General features: G+C 34.3%; 1 protein-coding gene across 1 annotated transcript; it reads right to left on the bottom strand.

Annotated features, from left to right (window-relative positions):
- Window positions 1-2,617: 2,617 nt before the first annotated feature.
- On the bottom strand, window positions 2,618-10,166 carry LOC143620539 (TSL-kinase interacting protein 1-like). The gene is made up of 8 exons (XM_077092211.1): window positions 10,141-10,166; window positions 9,776-9,903; window positions 9,055-9,209; window positions 7,891-8,138; window positions 7,043-7,199; window positions 6,407-6,937; window positions 6,240-6,332; window positions 2,618-2,898 (listed from the first exon to the last, which is right to left on the bottom strand). Exons 2-8 carry the CDS (start codon window positions 9,894-9,896, stop codon window positions 2,827-2,829), a joined length of 1,377 nt encoding a protein of 458 aa, XP_076948326.1. The 5' UTR covers window positions 9,897-9,903; window positions 10,141-10,166; the 3' UTR covers window positions 2,618-2,826.
- Between the last annotated feature and the right edge of the window lie 6,349 nt (window positions 10,167-16,515).

The raw sequence follows: 16,515 nt of genomic DNA, 5'->3' as shown, positions 1-16,515 counted from the left end.
ACTCACCTTGATTGGTGACCGAATAGATCGGGGCTTTGGTTAAGCTTGGATGAGTCCTAACGAGTAATCCCTAAATCCAAGTAATTAAGGTCTTTTAAGAATATGTTGGATAAATAAAGGTCAAATAAACATATAACACAACTAGAAGTTGAAAAAGAAACAAGAAAAATGAAATCACTTTTGGACAGATTTTTGTCACCTATTGCATAAATGTTTAAAAATATCAATAACTTCTCAAAAGTTATAAATATCTCCAGGAAACTAAATTAATATGTAAGGAACAAATTTTTTTCAGAAAGTTTGCCCAGATTCGAAAACGAGATAGGCTAAAATAGTCAATCTTTACAGAGGGTACAATTTTGCGCACGAATTTTAAAATAACGATTGTGAATCCATACTAGAGAATAAAAATACAAATAAATTGTAATTAGAAACGTAAATCAATAAAGTTAATGATAGGCTTTGGACTTTCATTGTTACAATTTTTATGACCTTGTTTTGCTCAACCTTTGTTGAACAATTCTACTGTCAAATCTGGAACATCGTAAACAACAATAAATTTTTATGCTTTAGAATGGATTTTGATAAATAAAATTATGAACAACTTATAGTATGATAAATACAATATGTTCGGCAATGTATCATCAAAAGCCTTATGGTTCTAGAATCAAAATAAATAAAATAAACAAAAAAAAAAAAAGAAATCGAGAGAAATATGAGAACAAAGTAAAAGTCATGGAACAAAATCTCAAAGGACAGCCACCCATCAACAAATCTGGGCAGAGAGTGAAGCACCACAGCCATCAAACAAAAAGAAATTTCATCTAGAAATTAATGGTTTTAGTCCATGTGAGGATTCCAGAACAGGTGGCTTGTCGGCCGGAAGTATTTTGCGAACACAATAATGATTCAACTTCAGTTCTATTGGAGGCCTATTGGACCAGTTAGGGTTCGAATCATTTAACGAAGAAGTCATTAGCCGTGTGGAGAACGTACGGACGTTAGGGGCGGCGGCGGAAAGAGAGTGCTGGCGGAGATTGGCGGTGGCGACGGCAGCGAGAGGACGGAGGTGGAGGAAGTGGGAGGAGGTGGTGAAGGAACGAGTCGGGGTTAGCGTTTGGTGTACGGAGGAGAGGAGAGTGCGAAGGAGAATACGAGTTGTCATTGTTAGGGTTTCGTTTGGAAGATGTGTGGGGTTTGATGATGTTTCTAGAAAGAGGAGATGATGGTGAAAGATGATGATTAAAATGAAAAAGAACTTTTATTTATTTAAAATCCAAAATTTCAAGTCAATTACACAGATAATCTCTGAGGGGGTAAAAAGATTAAATTGCCCTCACATGAGATGCACATGACTGGATTTAACTAGAAAAACTAACCATCGTTAGTGAAAAGGACGGACCGTGCAATGTTTTTTGAACAAAAAAGATGTTTTCTGTCATTAAGTTTGCCAAATGACGTCAATTGAAAATCCGTGCAAACATAAAGGACGTCTTTTGTCATTTTGTCTATACATTATATGCGCGCACCGCAAGTAGGACGTTAACTAAAACAATCACATACAACTGATAATATCTAATCCAACAACTGGTATCAGAACTAAATGTCAAAATTTAATCTAACAGTCAATTTAGAAACAAGTTATAAGTTCGAAATTTATATTTAATGTGTTGTTGCTTCTATTCTTAACAAATTCAGTTGGTTTACTAAAAACCAAGTTCATGCTATGTTTTATACACAATTTTTAAATTCAAAAATTATGTAAAATTAGTGAATCATTCTTGATCCTCCCAACACTAGATCGTCCACAATGCCACCGATGCTGGAAAAAGCGAATGATTCCTTTTCTTTCAAACCAATACACCAGTTAATAGACGTCGGTAATGTACGGACCATACGTTCCCAAAATTATCGATCTTGAAGATGACCGAAAAACTATTCTGATTTTAGGATTTTAAAATTTTGGAATTTGATGCCAAATCTCATGCATTGCTTTCAATGACGGAACAAATTTATTGACGAATTACTTCATTGTTCAACTTCGAAAGAGTTTTGGGATGCACCGAAATAAAAGTTTGTAGGTGTAACTAACGTTTACACTAGCGTAATCATCACACATCTTTATTCAACATATTACATATTCAACTACTGCTCCAAATGTCGAAAGGTTTGCACACCGAATCGACTTTTTGAATTTGTTTTTATTCAGCTACTGCTCCAAATCAAAACCTTCCAAAGCAATAAAGCTTCCTTACACAAGAATTTGTGGATTTGAGTAGTTTAGCTTATGGAGATGAGTTCTAGAAACCTTGTTTTGATGGCTGTTGAAATTGATGTGGAAGAAAAACACGAGGAAACAACAAATGAGTCAGTTGTAATGAAAGAAGAAAACCAAGATTGAATTTGTTGTTGAAGAAGAAGAGTTGAAAGTACTGATGGTCACTAAAGTGTTGATGCAAGATGAGCCCAAATCAAAAGTCTTAACCGGTGCATAGTACATTGATAGTAAAGATTCCATACACATGATTAACTGGTAGCAGATCTCTTCTTTATAAATTTAAATCACATAGAGGAGAAGAAAAGAAAAGAAATGTAACAATTTATATTATTAGTCAGCTAAAATATCATGTATGTGATACTATTTTAAACTCAAATCCCTAAAACCACAAACAAAACAAGAACAAAAATACTTAATTCTATTTGTCGATTTCTTTTTCTTCTGAAAATTTGATTAACACACATATTTTCAATATAATATCCAGTAAAAAAAAAAGATTTTTAACATCCTCAGTCTCCGGAATCTACTTGTTGAAGAAGATCAAGTGATCAAACGTTACCCCCACCGAAAACCTTCCAGGGCATGGAGTTGCCAAGATCAAACGGACCTAACGACTCGTTCTGTAAACCATTTATAAGAAACAAACACCAAAACAATAAAATGTAGAGCAACCATTCAAAACACGTGTTTAAATTAGGGGTTAAACAAGCAGAGTCACTCTACTCGAGGTCAGCTCGATAACGGTCGAATCGAACGGGCTTCAACGAGCTCGAGCCAAAGTTAAAGCTAAAAATGAAGCTCGTTTAATAAACGAGACCAAGCTTTTACACACATATATATATATAAAGAGAGAGAGAGAGGGAAGTTCATTGGGGAACCGAGAAACCACCAAATTTGCATGTAAAAACCACATTAAACTAAAACTCATTTTTACATATAAAAATTTGTTTTTTTTTCTTTTTTCAAAAAAGCGTTTTTTTATTTAAATAGCTTCTAAATGCATGTATATGCAAAAGTTCAAAAACAAAGATATGTAACAATGGGTTTGTTACATGTAAAACAAACTTTTTATGAATTTCTTTTTATGTAAAACACATGGTTTCACGCTATTTTTTTGATTAATAATATAATAAAATAACTAAATGTTATATGGATATTGGTTTTTAATAATGTCAACTTTCACTCATTGGACATTAACACTCCCAACTAACGATTTGCCTCCCACTACTCCAAACTTGTTTTTTTTTTGTCACTCCCGAACTTAACGAACCCTAAGTCCGTTAGTTTTTTTTGCTGACGTGGCATTTTTTTGCTGATGTGGCATGCTATATGGAAAATACCTTATTAAAAAAATCACAAATAATATACATACATAAACATATATACATACATATATTACACACACACAAACACCACCACCACCACTTCCGGCCTATAACGCCACCTTCACCACCACCGCCTCCATCATTGCCGGTCACATTGGAATCATTTTAATGGTTCAGAGATATGATCGTACCAATTTGCTGTTGTTGTAGCTTGTGATGGATGGTTGGATAACGATGAATGAGGTAGTTTCCCAGGCTCAATTGAGGTTGTCGTCACCACGTGTTTTTTCGGCGAGTTTCGTCGTTAACGATAGAGCAACGATTCGAGGTAATAAACATTGCACTCTACTCGTCGGAATAAATAAACAAGCAGAATCCAATGATTATTACCTCGAATCATTGCTCTATCGGTAACGACGAAGTCGCCGGAAAAACGCGATGGTGGCGGCAACCTAATTTGATCTTGGGAAACTATCTCATTCATCGTTATCCAACCATCCATCACAAGCTACAGCAGTAGCAAATTGATACGATCATATCTCTGAACCATTAAAACGATTCCAACGTGACCGGAAATGGAGGCGGTGGTGCCGGCAATAGAGGCCGGAAGTGGTGGAGGTTTGTGTGTGTATGTATATTATTTGTTGTTTTGTTAGGTTATTTTAAATAAGGTAATTTCCAAATAGGATGCCACATCAGCAAAAACACGCCACGTCAGCAAAAAAAATTACGGAGTTAGGGTCCGTTAAGTTCAGAAGTGACAGAAGAAACAAATTATGGGAGTGGTGGGAGACAACTCGTTAGTTGGAAGTGTTATTGTCCAAAGAGTGAAAGCTAAAAGTATTAAAAACCAATATCCTATATATTATGTTATATTACTTATATAAAAAAACATGAATATACACAAAAATAACCATATACTTATGCAGATAGTATATTAAATAATTAATAAATAATAAAGAAGTTTGAAAACTTTCTCACGAACCAAGCTTGACCTTTAGATATAAAGCTCGAAACAAACATAACTCAAGATTAGCAAACCTGAGCTCGGCTCAACACGTCCCATTACACCCCTAGTTGAAATAGTATTTGGGTAGATTTTCAATAGGGATGTAAACGAGTCAAGCCGCTCTTGAGCTACTCAAGATTGCCTCGCCAAAAGCTCGAATCGAGCCGAGCTTAAACAAGCTCGAGCCTAAATTTAAGCTTATTTGACGAGCCCAAGCCGGTTCACAAGTCTATATGAGACTATTAATTACATAACTATATATATATATATATATAGGGATGAGTTCATTAAGGAACTCCAAAAAAGTGGGGAACTAGGGAACACCATTTCCAACCCTTGATCAACTCCCCCACATCCTTATGGTGATTCCTCAATCATCTACATCACATCATTTTTGTAAAAGAAAATCAAAATAATTATAAAACGAAAAAATATAAAAAGTAAAAAAACCAAAATATTTATCTAGCATCCCTAGTCCAAAAAAAAACCTTCAAAAAAAACCAAAAAATTAATTAAAAAAATAAAATATGTAAAAAAATACCTAGCAACCCCCATTCAAAATAAAAAAAAAAAAAGAAAACTTGAATTACTTCTCGCACTTCTCGCAATAACTTGACTTCTCTCCTGAATAATCCCCTATATATATATATATAACTGTTGAATATACATTAAAATTATAACAAAACGTGTTGTTTTACATGTAAAATTTTATGAGATTTTTTGTTTTACGTGTAAAATGTTAATGAAAAATGTTATTTTACATGTAAAATATTAAATTTTCACATGTAAAATCTTAAAAACTTTTGTTTAACTTGTAAAACGTTAATGAGATTTGTTGTTTTACGTGTAAAAAGTTAATGAAAAGTGTTATTATTTATGTGATTACATAATTACTCTACTTGATTCTCACAATTAGCATGTTAATTTCATTTGTACGTTAACGTTCCCTTATATATATATATATATAGAGAGAGAGAGAGAGAGAGAGAGTCAGGTTATCGTACAATAATCCTTAACGTACAAAAACGTACGTGAATCACGCTCAATGCAAAAACAAAACACTCAAAGCCAAAATACAAAAACGCTCAAGCCAAAATACAAAAACGCTCAAGAAAAACATAATACGCTCAAAACAGGTTTCGTGAAAAAGGTAAAAAAATTGATCGATGAACGATCCAAATCTGTTTTTTTCGGTGAATCGATGATTAATTGGGTATTTATTGATGATTCCGGGATGTTGGAATGTGATTTCATGGATCAATTTCATAAATATAAGTATTTTTGTACGTTAAGGTACGTTAAGGATTATTGTATATAGAAAAGGGATAAAATAAAAAGTTTTCTAAGAATAGTAAGAAGGGCATAAAAGTTGATGTTAGAAAACTCTATGAGCCTATCTAAAAACTATGTAGCATAAATCCTAGATCCAAAGAAACTATTTGTTATTTTGGAAACTACTAATCTAAACCACCACTAGATCCTATATCCAAGTGTCTAGATCTATTCTTACTCTTCCTAAAAAACTCTCTTTTTTTATTTTAACCCACCCCTATATATATATATATATATATAGTAATTATTAATATACACAAAGCTATTATAGAAATATATAATTAAGAATACCCACCCAAGTTATGCCTCTTAACCCAAGGCTTCTGCTATCTTCACCAAATTGTTGACCACCACAACTACTTTCAACTTGTTTTTCAGTCTGCTGCCGCTGCAGATAAACATTAACAATTTCTTAGAAACTTGCAACTCTAAACAGAATTCAAGTGTAAACATTAATTTAACCTCTTGAATATGAGGAAATCTGAACAGGTTTGAAATCGAATATTGAGTAGATCGTGCAGTAACACGCGCATTTTTGGTGGATGAAGCGAACTTCTTAAACGCAAAAGCATGACATGTCTCTTCCGCATCCAATATAGAAGACCCGTTGGTTTTAACGTGCGAAGAGACCATGGCATCAAGTGAATCAGAAATAAACGTGTCATTGTTATTATTATTAGTATTGTTATTGTTGTTATTAATCTTGGCCTTCAATGATGCTTCTGATAAAAGTCCACCAATGCTTAAAACATTTAAATTATCATCCCATGGAATTGGAGCGGGAATCGGGGCTTGATTATTGAGCTTTCCCTGTAAAGATGCCTCGGAAAGCAGGCCACCAATGCTTATATCAGTGGACAGCTGGCAAGATTTCAAATCATTGTTTGAAGTATTTCCTTCCAAAGAGAAAAGTCCTCCCATTGTCAAATTGGTCAGGTTATCATCTGTTGACCGTGATAATTCATGGCTTTGACCAGTCTTGACTTCAGTATCCTATTAAATACAACATGTGTTTCATTGGTAATGATGTTTATGTATGTTTTAGAACAGTAAAGTTTGTGTTTGAGTGGAAATGTGACGAAAACAATATGCATTTACCGGATTTGCAGTTACATCTAATTGGACTGTTGCATCTACACATTTTTTATCTTCTGCAGTGTCAATCAGTTTGTGTATGCCTTCGGAATTTATGCAATTATGCATGTCAGTTGCTGCAGAAACCCTTTGAGGCTCGTGATGAGAGAACCACCCATAACTATGAAATGCAAAACATCAAGTTTATACGTTGATATATGCACACGCACACACTTAGTAATAGACATGATACTTTTGCCTTAAACAGAAAAAACCAGATCGATTTTAAACTTTTCCATCAACCTTTTCAGTCGGTTGGTATGTGGCTTGAATAAACAAACTAGGGGTGTGCATGAAACCAAAAAACCGATCTGTAAACTAAATCAACAAAAAACAGCGGTTTGGTTTTATGTTTTTTGTAAAAACCGAATTCTCGCTTCAATTTCGGTTTTGCATGTAATGAAACCGAAAAAATAAAAACCAAACCGAATGTATGAATTTCATTTTTACTTTTGAATGTTGTGTAATTTATTAAAATTTACTGTATGGTGTAACCCAAATATTTCAGCCCAAATGTATAATAATCAATTAATCATTAACTAACAAAATAAATTAGGCTCAAATTCACTATTTTGAGCCAAATTATTTAGACCCGAAAATTTCAAGCACAATGGTAAACCCAAACAGTTTTCAGACTTAAAAACCAAATTTTCAGTTTTTGGTTCAGTTTTAGCCCAAAACTGAGGCATGCACCCCACTCACTCGATTAACCCAATATAAATTTCAAAGACCCCTACCTGGACATGTTTGACCAAGGTTTTAAAAAAGAATTTGCCATGTGTATTGAATATAAATATAAAAGTAACTCAAACCTCAAACGAAATACAGCAGGACTTTGTACAGCTGTATAAACATCTCCTGCAGTAATATTGAAGTCTTTTGAAGTCCATCTTGTGCACATAGGTGATTGTGATTGTCTGAGGTGTGCATCGTAAGGCACAAGCATTGGCTCCCCTATAGCTATGCGGGATCCACTCCATTTCATATGAATGTGTTTAATGACAGATGATATCTTCTTCCTAGCTTTGAGTGTGAGTTCTAGGAATGGATTAAGACCATCCTATTACAAAGTTTATATAATTAGTAACTAGTAATAATAAATCATATCAGATTCATCACATGAAAGCATTGCTGATGTGACAAAATAGGTGGATTGACTAATTGGTCTAACCCTGAAAACTTTTTGTCCAAAGGATAAAAAACAGCTATGTCATTCCGATAATGAACTGATGAACTGTTCAATAGAAAGCTGGCTTATGTTCATTTATTCAATTAATGAACGAACACGAATAACATTGTTTGTACATTGATTTAAACGAACGAACATAAACACATGTCTTGTTCATCCATTAATGTTCGTTTATGTTCATTTATTTAAATTCGTTAATGCTCTTGACTTCTTTACGTTACATACATTTATGTTCGCCAATTTATGTTATTTTAAGTTCAGTTGCTTGTATATTTATTTAAATCGTTTAGGTCCATTACAATTTAGTCCACTTTTATGAAATTAAAGTATCACTCATTACAATTTAGTCTAGTTTTATAACTTTTTAGGCCCACTAGATTGATATTCACATTTACATTTCATTGGTTTTCACTCAATTCTGTTAAGTTAATCAATGTTAAGTTATGTTTGTTCGCTTAAATTTGTCAGCCTGTGTTTATACTGTTAGCAAACAAACATAAATGACCAAAAACAAACTCACTTTCTTAACAAACGAACACGAGCAAGAAAACCCCGTTTGTTTAAATCGTTTGTCAGGTTAAAGTTAAACAAACGAACATGAACATGCCCGGGGCGTGTTCAATTACAGGCCAAATAATAGTCTATTTTGAATACAAAATTTTAACTTCTATACATTAATAACGTACATTGTGCGACTTTCAGCCAGTTTGACCCGTTTCCTTTTAAGCATTTTTTTAACTTTTTGACCAGTAAGAAATGAAAACATAACCTAACTTCATAAACTCACCTTCTCTAATCCAGATCGAGTAACTTCATCAATTGGAAAAAGCTGCAGCTTAATCTTAGTCAAAGGGTCAATGTCTTGCCTAGTTCCACCTATACACCCTTCATTAACTGAAAGCTTCTGATTGACTACTTCTGTAGCATTAACAGACAAAGCAACTGCAATGGTTCCCTTGAAAGATTAGATTTACATAAAAGCAGTAATAATAAGCTTATGCAGACATATACCAATCATGAAAACTTAAAGATATAATGACAATCAGTCAGAGCCGTACAAACCAATTCTAGGCGGCGAATAATCGCCAAATACTCGCTAATCACTGGGCTGCCAATGCGATTTCAGCTAATCTGCCCCTAAAATCGGTAATCTGTCAAGGCGGTCATAATCGGCCAAATTTTGGTCAAAATTTGGTTTAATCATACTAATTAATCCAATTCAACTAATAAATTTGAAAAATTATATATATAATTATGAAAAACTTGTGTGTGCGTGTTTATATAACTATATACAAAAGTACAAATAAGTTTCCAGTTCGATTAATCAGTAGTGGTACCCTGCCACCTGACTAGCGCCTAGCGAGTTTTACAATACTGGTCAAATCAAGAATAAGTAATATAGTAAAGTGAAAGAAACTTGACCAATCTAAGATCTCTAATTCAGTTTTTTGATCTTATGCAGAGGTAAAACCACATGATATATAAGTAAAAAAAAGTTGAACATTAACCTGGCGCTTTTCGCGGGGGCCTTTTTTGTGAGTTTGTGGCTTTTTTGAGTTTACTTGCTGCTACAACGTTCCTGGCAGGTGGCGGAGCTATATTTTCTTTTCTCTGTGCGTTTGGTTTCATGGCAACTCTGCTTTCAGTAAACAAAATTAGGCACGGGTAAAAACAAAACAATAGACATAATCAGCTTCATTAAACATTCAGTTAAGCAGTTGAGATCTCGTATGCTTTATTTATTTATAAAAATTATCGGAAAAAAAAATAGGGTTTGATGGTGTATAGATAGAATTGGCAAGCTCAATTAACTTAAAATAAGTAGGCAAATCAAAGAAAGAAACAAGTGAATTGAAAAGGATGAATTTGGCACCTCTTACGAATCCGAATTCAATTCTTGTTGTTGTTTGGTTTGAAAAGAAAGAGGGAGGGAGCGACTGGCGGGAGGAGGAATCCCAAAATTACCCCCTTAGCATTCACGTCCCGTTCTCCATCCTCATCTCTATAATTACAATACAAAACAATACATTTCTCTTTCCTGTTAATTTAAATAATACCTTTATCATTACAGTTTTCTCTCTACTCTACTCACAACCAATCTAACAAATATTAAAAATAAATAGGGGCAAACAATTTTCCCCCAATTTACAAAAAATAACTACATTTCTCTCTTCACCCTATAATTTACACTCACAATCATTCAAAATTCACCCCTATAATTTACCAATCCCTCTCACATAATTATAGGGGATGGGATGGGAATGCTCTTATGCAATTCCAAACTATTCCTAACGTGTAGTTGCGATAAAAAACCTATCTATCTGTATCTATTATATGATGGACATATTAGTAATTTGACCAAAAATAATGTCTTAAAATTAAGAGGTACAACCTATTTAAACATGATGTACCAGTGTCTTAAGCATCTAAAACCTCAAAGTTGAAAACATGCGATCAGAATTCAAATTTCAAAACCTAAAATCTCACACAAACAGACGATATAGGGCAAAGAGAGTAGCATAGAGAAATGAGCACTACAAAAAAAACCCTAAATCGCATCCAAGCCTTCAAACCGTGAGAAAATTACACCTGAAATCGTAGAATGGGAGTAACAATCGATCAAATGGTACATGTATTACACTCTGTTTGGGTTAAATTCGTGAAAGGGGTCGGCCTAGAGATTCGATCGAGATTTTGAGAGGTATGTTTTTTGGTTTGATTACGTTTGGTAATGGTGATAATCAACTGCAACTTATCTATACTCGTGTTTTGAAGTTGTAATTGGTGTTTAAATGGAACGATTGAAGTTGCTTGGAGTCAGATCAAATATAGCCATCTCTTGTATGCATGTATGTGTAGTTTACAATCTCTGAATTTCATTAATATATCTGGATGTTCTGAGCAAAATCTAAAATTTGTTGTGGAGGTTTTAGTTCTTTAAATTTAGCTTTAAGTCGTTAAAATTTCATGTAGGATTTTGATTGTAACGGGTCTAAGTTGGAATCCTCTGGCTTCATTCACCGTCTGCAACTTCACATTCTCATTCCTGTCTCAGGTATGTCTTTTAGCAATATAATATATGGTTTCTCAACTTCTGTTGTGTTGCGTAGAAAAATGTAAAAAACAAGATTGTTGCTTCTTAAATTATTAATGTTCATATTGTTTTACCCATTATAGTTCTTATGTGACATAAGAGTTTTGCTGAACTATTACGCATGTGACATTAGTCAATTTCGGGTCCTATTTGTATTCGTTTATAATGTAAACCGACCTGTTTTGTAAACCGAAACCTTCGATATAATCAAAATGATGGATTTTATGTTACATATTTGTTTTATACTTGTAGGGTCTCAAAAACACCATTTTCGGTCCCTAAAATGGCCTTAAAACGCTTAAAACCAACTCCGGTGGCCAAACTACTAACTTTGAAAGTTCAGAATTTCCATCAGGCACACTTAGCGCCGCGCTAACATCCATACCTTGGGCAGTTAGCGTCGCGCTAAGGGAGTCTGCACCAGCAGCTTTTTTTTGTTGTTTGTTCTTTACACCCTATTATTCAATCCGACTTTTTACACATTAAACCTCATGCATAACCCTTTCAATCTTATCCTATATATACAGGACCCTCTTCTCCATTAATCCCTGCTCATACTTCATTTTCTCTCTCAAATTCAAGGTTTTTAAAGGTTGTTTTCTTTGTTCTTGGAAGTTTGACTTTCGAAAGTCAAACTGATCATCAACTTGTTAGCTCTTATTAATACTTGAAGATGGTTATACAACATATATATAATATACACCCCTTGTTACCTTTGGTGATCACTTCTCCGGTCTCAGTCGGTGGAGTCTCGGGCCTCGTAAGGCAAGGCTTCATGGAGGACTTACGTAGTCCTTGATATATATATAATTATATAACTTGTTTATGCTTACTAACCATGCTTAAATTCTGCTCATTTTAGTTTTTACATCATATCTATTGAGTTCTATGGTTATGGGTTTGTAGAGACTATCCTCGGTATACCCGTAAATAGCTCTAAACCGTAAACCGAACTTTGTTTACTAGTTTTGTTAAATAATTGTATAAACATGCTTTATATTAGATTTAAGTTTCTAAAATCATTTTTATGAGTTCCATGGTTATGGGTTTGTAGAATCTAACCTCGGTCTTAACCTGAAACAAGATCCGAACGGAAAACCGATCTTTTGTTTAAAGACTTTATTGTTGACTTTTTGGTTGTAAAACTTAAGTATCATCATTTATAATTTATTATACAAGTTCTTTGATGTTTGGGCATGTGGCAACCACTCTTGATCTTATTCCGAGATGGAAACCAAACCCAAACGAACTAAACCGATTTCACTCGCCTAAGACACACAAGTGTGTATCTAGCTATCAAGGCTTGTATATTTTCTTTAAAAATACTTTACAAACTGATTTTAATTATTTTCTTAAAGTACTCGGAATGTTGAATCCAGCTTGATCTTATAACAAAGTTTGGACCAACAAAACCAAACCCCCGCTTAACGGGCGTTGTTAGTTCTAAAACAATAGAACTACATACTTGGTTAAGTCTTATTAGATTTTTTAGAGTTATCTCATAACATTTATTATTTTGGAAAGTTGACTTCGGGTTTGACCAATTATCAAGACCCGAACCAACAACCCGAACACTCGTTAAAACCCGTTTTAGTATATATATTATAAAGGGACTTGCATTCTTGCATTTTTACCCACCTTATTATTTAACATAGATTAGTAAATATTAAGGGCTAGATACTTTAACCCTGTTTCAAGCAAACTTATATTTTTAAAGACTAATATTATAATTCCTTAAATATTTACATTTTAAACTTTAAACTCTAATTGTTGGCATTTCTTATCATTTATTTTTATTTAAAGACTTCCAAGGCAACTTTTTCTAATATAAGACTTTTTTCCTTTTAGGCTTTGTTCATTGGTTCATTAAACTCGTCGTTCCGTTAATGTCCAAATCATCAATCTTTCAAGTTTATTACTTGAACGTGAGTACTTTCATCCCCCGTTTTCCATCTTTCGTTTTAGGGGTGATATTGCATATTTATTCAAACTAAATGTTTTATACTTGAGTCTTAAACCACAATCTTTATTGTATACTTTACTTAAATAAATGCTCGATTTGGTTTTATATGCTTGCATGCTTAGTTGCTAATGTGTTTACCGCTTTTGGTTGCTTGATTCATTAATCCGAGTATATTTGGCATCCCCTTATAGAATTGTGTCGTTAGTGTATTCTTATTAACGATTTCATATAAATCCTAGACTATTTGGCATCCCCTTATAGCAAGGTGCGTTAATGTATTCTTATTAACGATTTCATTATCTAAATTGTTGCTATTATTTATTTTTTTGTATACAAGTTGTGGAATTTCCTATTATATACTTATTATTCAAAACTATGAAATTGCTCACCAACCTTTGTGTTGACAAATTTCATTTTATGCAATGTTACATGTTTGAATTTCGGTTGACTCGAGACTTGAATAAAACGTTATCAAGACTATTAGGATATTAGTAAAATGAACAATATATTATTTGCTATGATTTGAATTTATTATTGTATGAAAATGTTATGTGACACTTTATGATTTTATGAATTTAAATGAGTTGCTTAAATATTTTCACTTTAAATAGTGTTTTGTATTTTTGGGCAATCTGTTGCACCCCGGCATGTTCCGCAGCCTTTGGTCGGGGTGTGACAGATTGGTATCAGAGCTATAAGACTATAGGACAGGTGGTTAGACGTAACGACCTAGCAGAGCCGTCTTTGAGGCATGGCAGGGTAGTCGACGGCCATAGGCCCGACACTCCGCTAGGCCCAAATTTTTTTTTTTCAAAAAAAAAAGTTATATGTATTTTTATCAAAAACAAGTGTATAATCAATGTTTCAACATAATTACATAACCACTAGCTTGGTCTAGTTGTAAAGGGGTATGACATCTAACCAAAAGGTTGTGGGTTATAGTCTTATTTGTGATAATTTTAAGCTTATTTTTATACAAAAGTTTTTTACACAACTTAAATCATAATCAAATAAGCCAATTTATAATTAAATTGTTTAAACCCAACAAAATGTTTCTTTTACTTAAGGCTAAAAAAAGTTCGCATTTGGCCCAAAAGTTTTTTCGTCTTTTCGGAGCCGGCCCTGCGACCTAGTATAGTTTTTGCCTTAGGGTCCTTATACGTGGTGCTTATATGTGTTTACTCTACTTGATTATTCATTACACTTAATTATTTATAAACTTATTTATTTCAACAAAATCATAAATGTACACATACACACACTTTCATAGTACTTCAAGGTATTCTTACCTTAAAACGCAAAAAAACATAGATTTTTTTATTGTGTTTTATGTATTACAAGCTTAACTTGGATCCCGTTATTTAAGATCCCTTAAAGGTTGCATTTATATCGGATTTGTAGTCATCATAGAGAGCGAAACACTATGAAACGACCATTTGACAAAAATATTCCAAGAATCGAATGTGATTTACTTACATGGGATGGTTGAATTTTAGTGTTCGTTTTCTAGGCCAACGAACCGTGTTATACATGTAAATACTTTAAGTTGTCGAATGCGAGTATTCCGTTCGCCATCCAAATTTTTGGTGTTGAAACAATAGAGCCACGGTGATACGTGGACTAGTGTTTTGACATGACGTTGTATCCCGATTTATTATTTTATTATCGCTATTTGAGTCGAAAACATGAAAAAAAAACGCGGTGATACGTGCACATGTTTAGACTCCAACATGATGTCTTATAAAAAATTATAGTGGCGGAATATCAAATCATGGTGGTTCATGTACGATTTTTCAACACTACAAATCTCAAAATTTTCAAGGTAGAACCTCTCAAAATCATTTACGTATTATTTATGAACTGTTATTTATATACAAAGTTTTATACTTTTTTTAACACTAACATCTCCTCCTCACTAACTCTAGGAATTCACAATCAAACTTAAAAATTTTATTTTATTTTTATACACCCTTATATTCATTTCTATTTACCTCAAACTTATTTCATTTCTTTATAATTTATAAAATGCCTTATCTAAACCGCCAACCGTGCAAGAACTCCAGCCGACGCATGGCTACTTTCGTCGTCAAACAAATGGCCGCGGTGATTCCCGAACTTTTAACCCAAATACAAGCTACTCAACCCGTTGTCGCACCCGTTGAACCCAAACCCGCATCCTACTCTTATAAACAATTTACCAGTGCTAACCCAACTGAGTTCTTTGGTACAAACTGTACGACTACCTTGTTGCAATGGTTTGAAACGATGAAGAGTGTGTTTCGACATAGCGAGTGCCCCGATGCGAAAAAGACAAATTTTGCTTCGAGCATGTTTAAGAAATTTTGCTCTTACATGGTGGGGTAGTTTTATGCACCTCCAAGGGATGGATACGGCTATGGCGCTCCCATGTTCCGAACTCAAGGAACTCATGACGAAAAAGTTTTGTCCCAAACACGAGCTCCAAAAGTTCGAGGAGGAATTTTGGAACTTGAAACAAGAAAGTGGTGATAACGCCGTCTACTCGCTCCGATTTCATGAATTGAGCATCCACGTCCCTCATTTGGTTACCCCGTCGGAATGGGAACTTAACAAATATATCGGGGGTTTACCTATGTAAATCCGGGACTCAGTAATGAGTAGCAAACCCACGAACCTTGAGGACGCAATTACTCTAGCCGGTGCGCTATCCGAGAACCATGTCAAGGCGGGTACCCTAACCCTCAAGAAGAAAAGTGATACAAGCAAAACCGAACCCTCACCACAAGCCAAAGTTGACCCACCACCTCAAGCCATCAACTGCTCAAACTCTTCCCACCATAGCAACAAAAAGAAACCCAAAGCCAATAACCGAAACTATGTCGTTACCCAACCATAACCTCAACAACAACCCCCATCTCCCCCACAAAATCGAAAACCCTATACCAGTACCTTCCCACTATGCAACAATTGTCAACTTCACCACCCGTCACACTTTCCTTGTCGCCATTGCACTCTTTGCAACCGATTTGGTCATCTAAACACCACATGTCGATCCGCACAACGTACTCAACCCAATCAACCAAGAACCACTCCCCAAAATTCCCAAAACCGTTTTGCACCATACCCACAAAACCCTCCTCAACAACCCCGAGCTTGCTTTAACTGTGGCGATCCCATTCATTTCCGCAACAATTGCCCTCGCCTCGCTTATG

This window comes from Bidens hawaiensis, unplaced genomic scaffold (assembly GCF_021521415.1).
Source record: "Bidens hawaiensis isolate Kalapana, Puna unplaced genomic scaffold, B.hawaiensis_p1.1 tig00002602_1, whole genome shotgun sequence".
NCBI classification, from domain to species: Eukaryota; Viridiplantae; Streptophyta; class Magnoliopsida; order Asterales; family Asteraceae; genus Bidens; species Bidens hawaiensis.
This window is presented reverse-complemented; position numbering and strand designations above follow the sequence as displayed.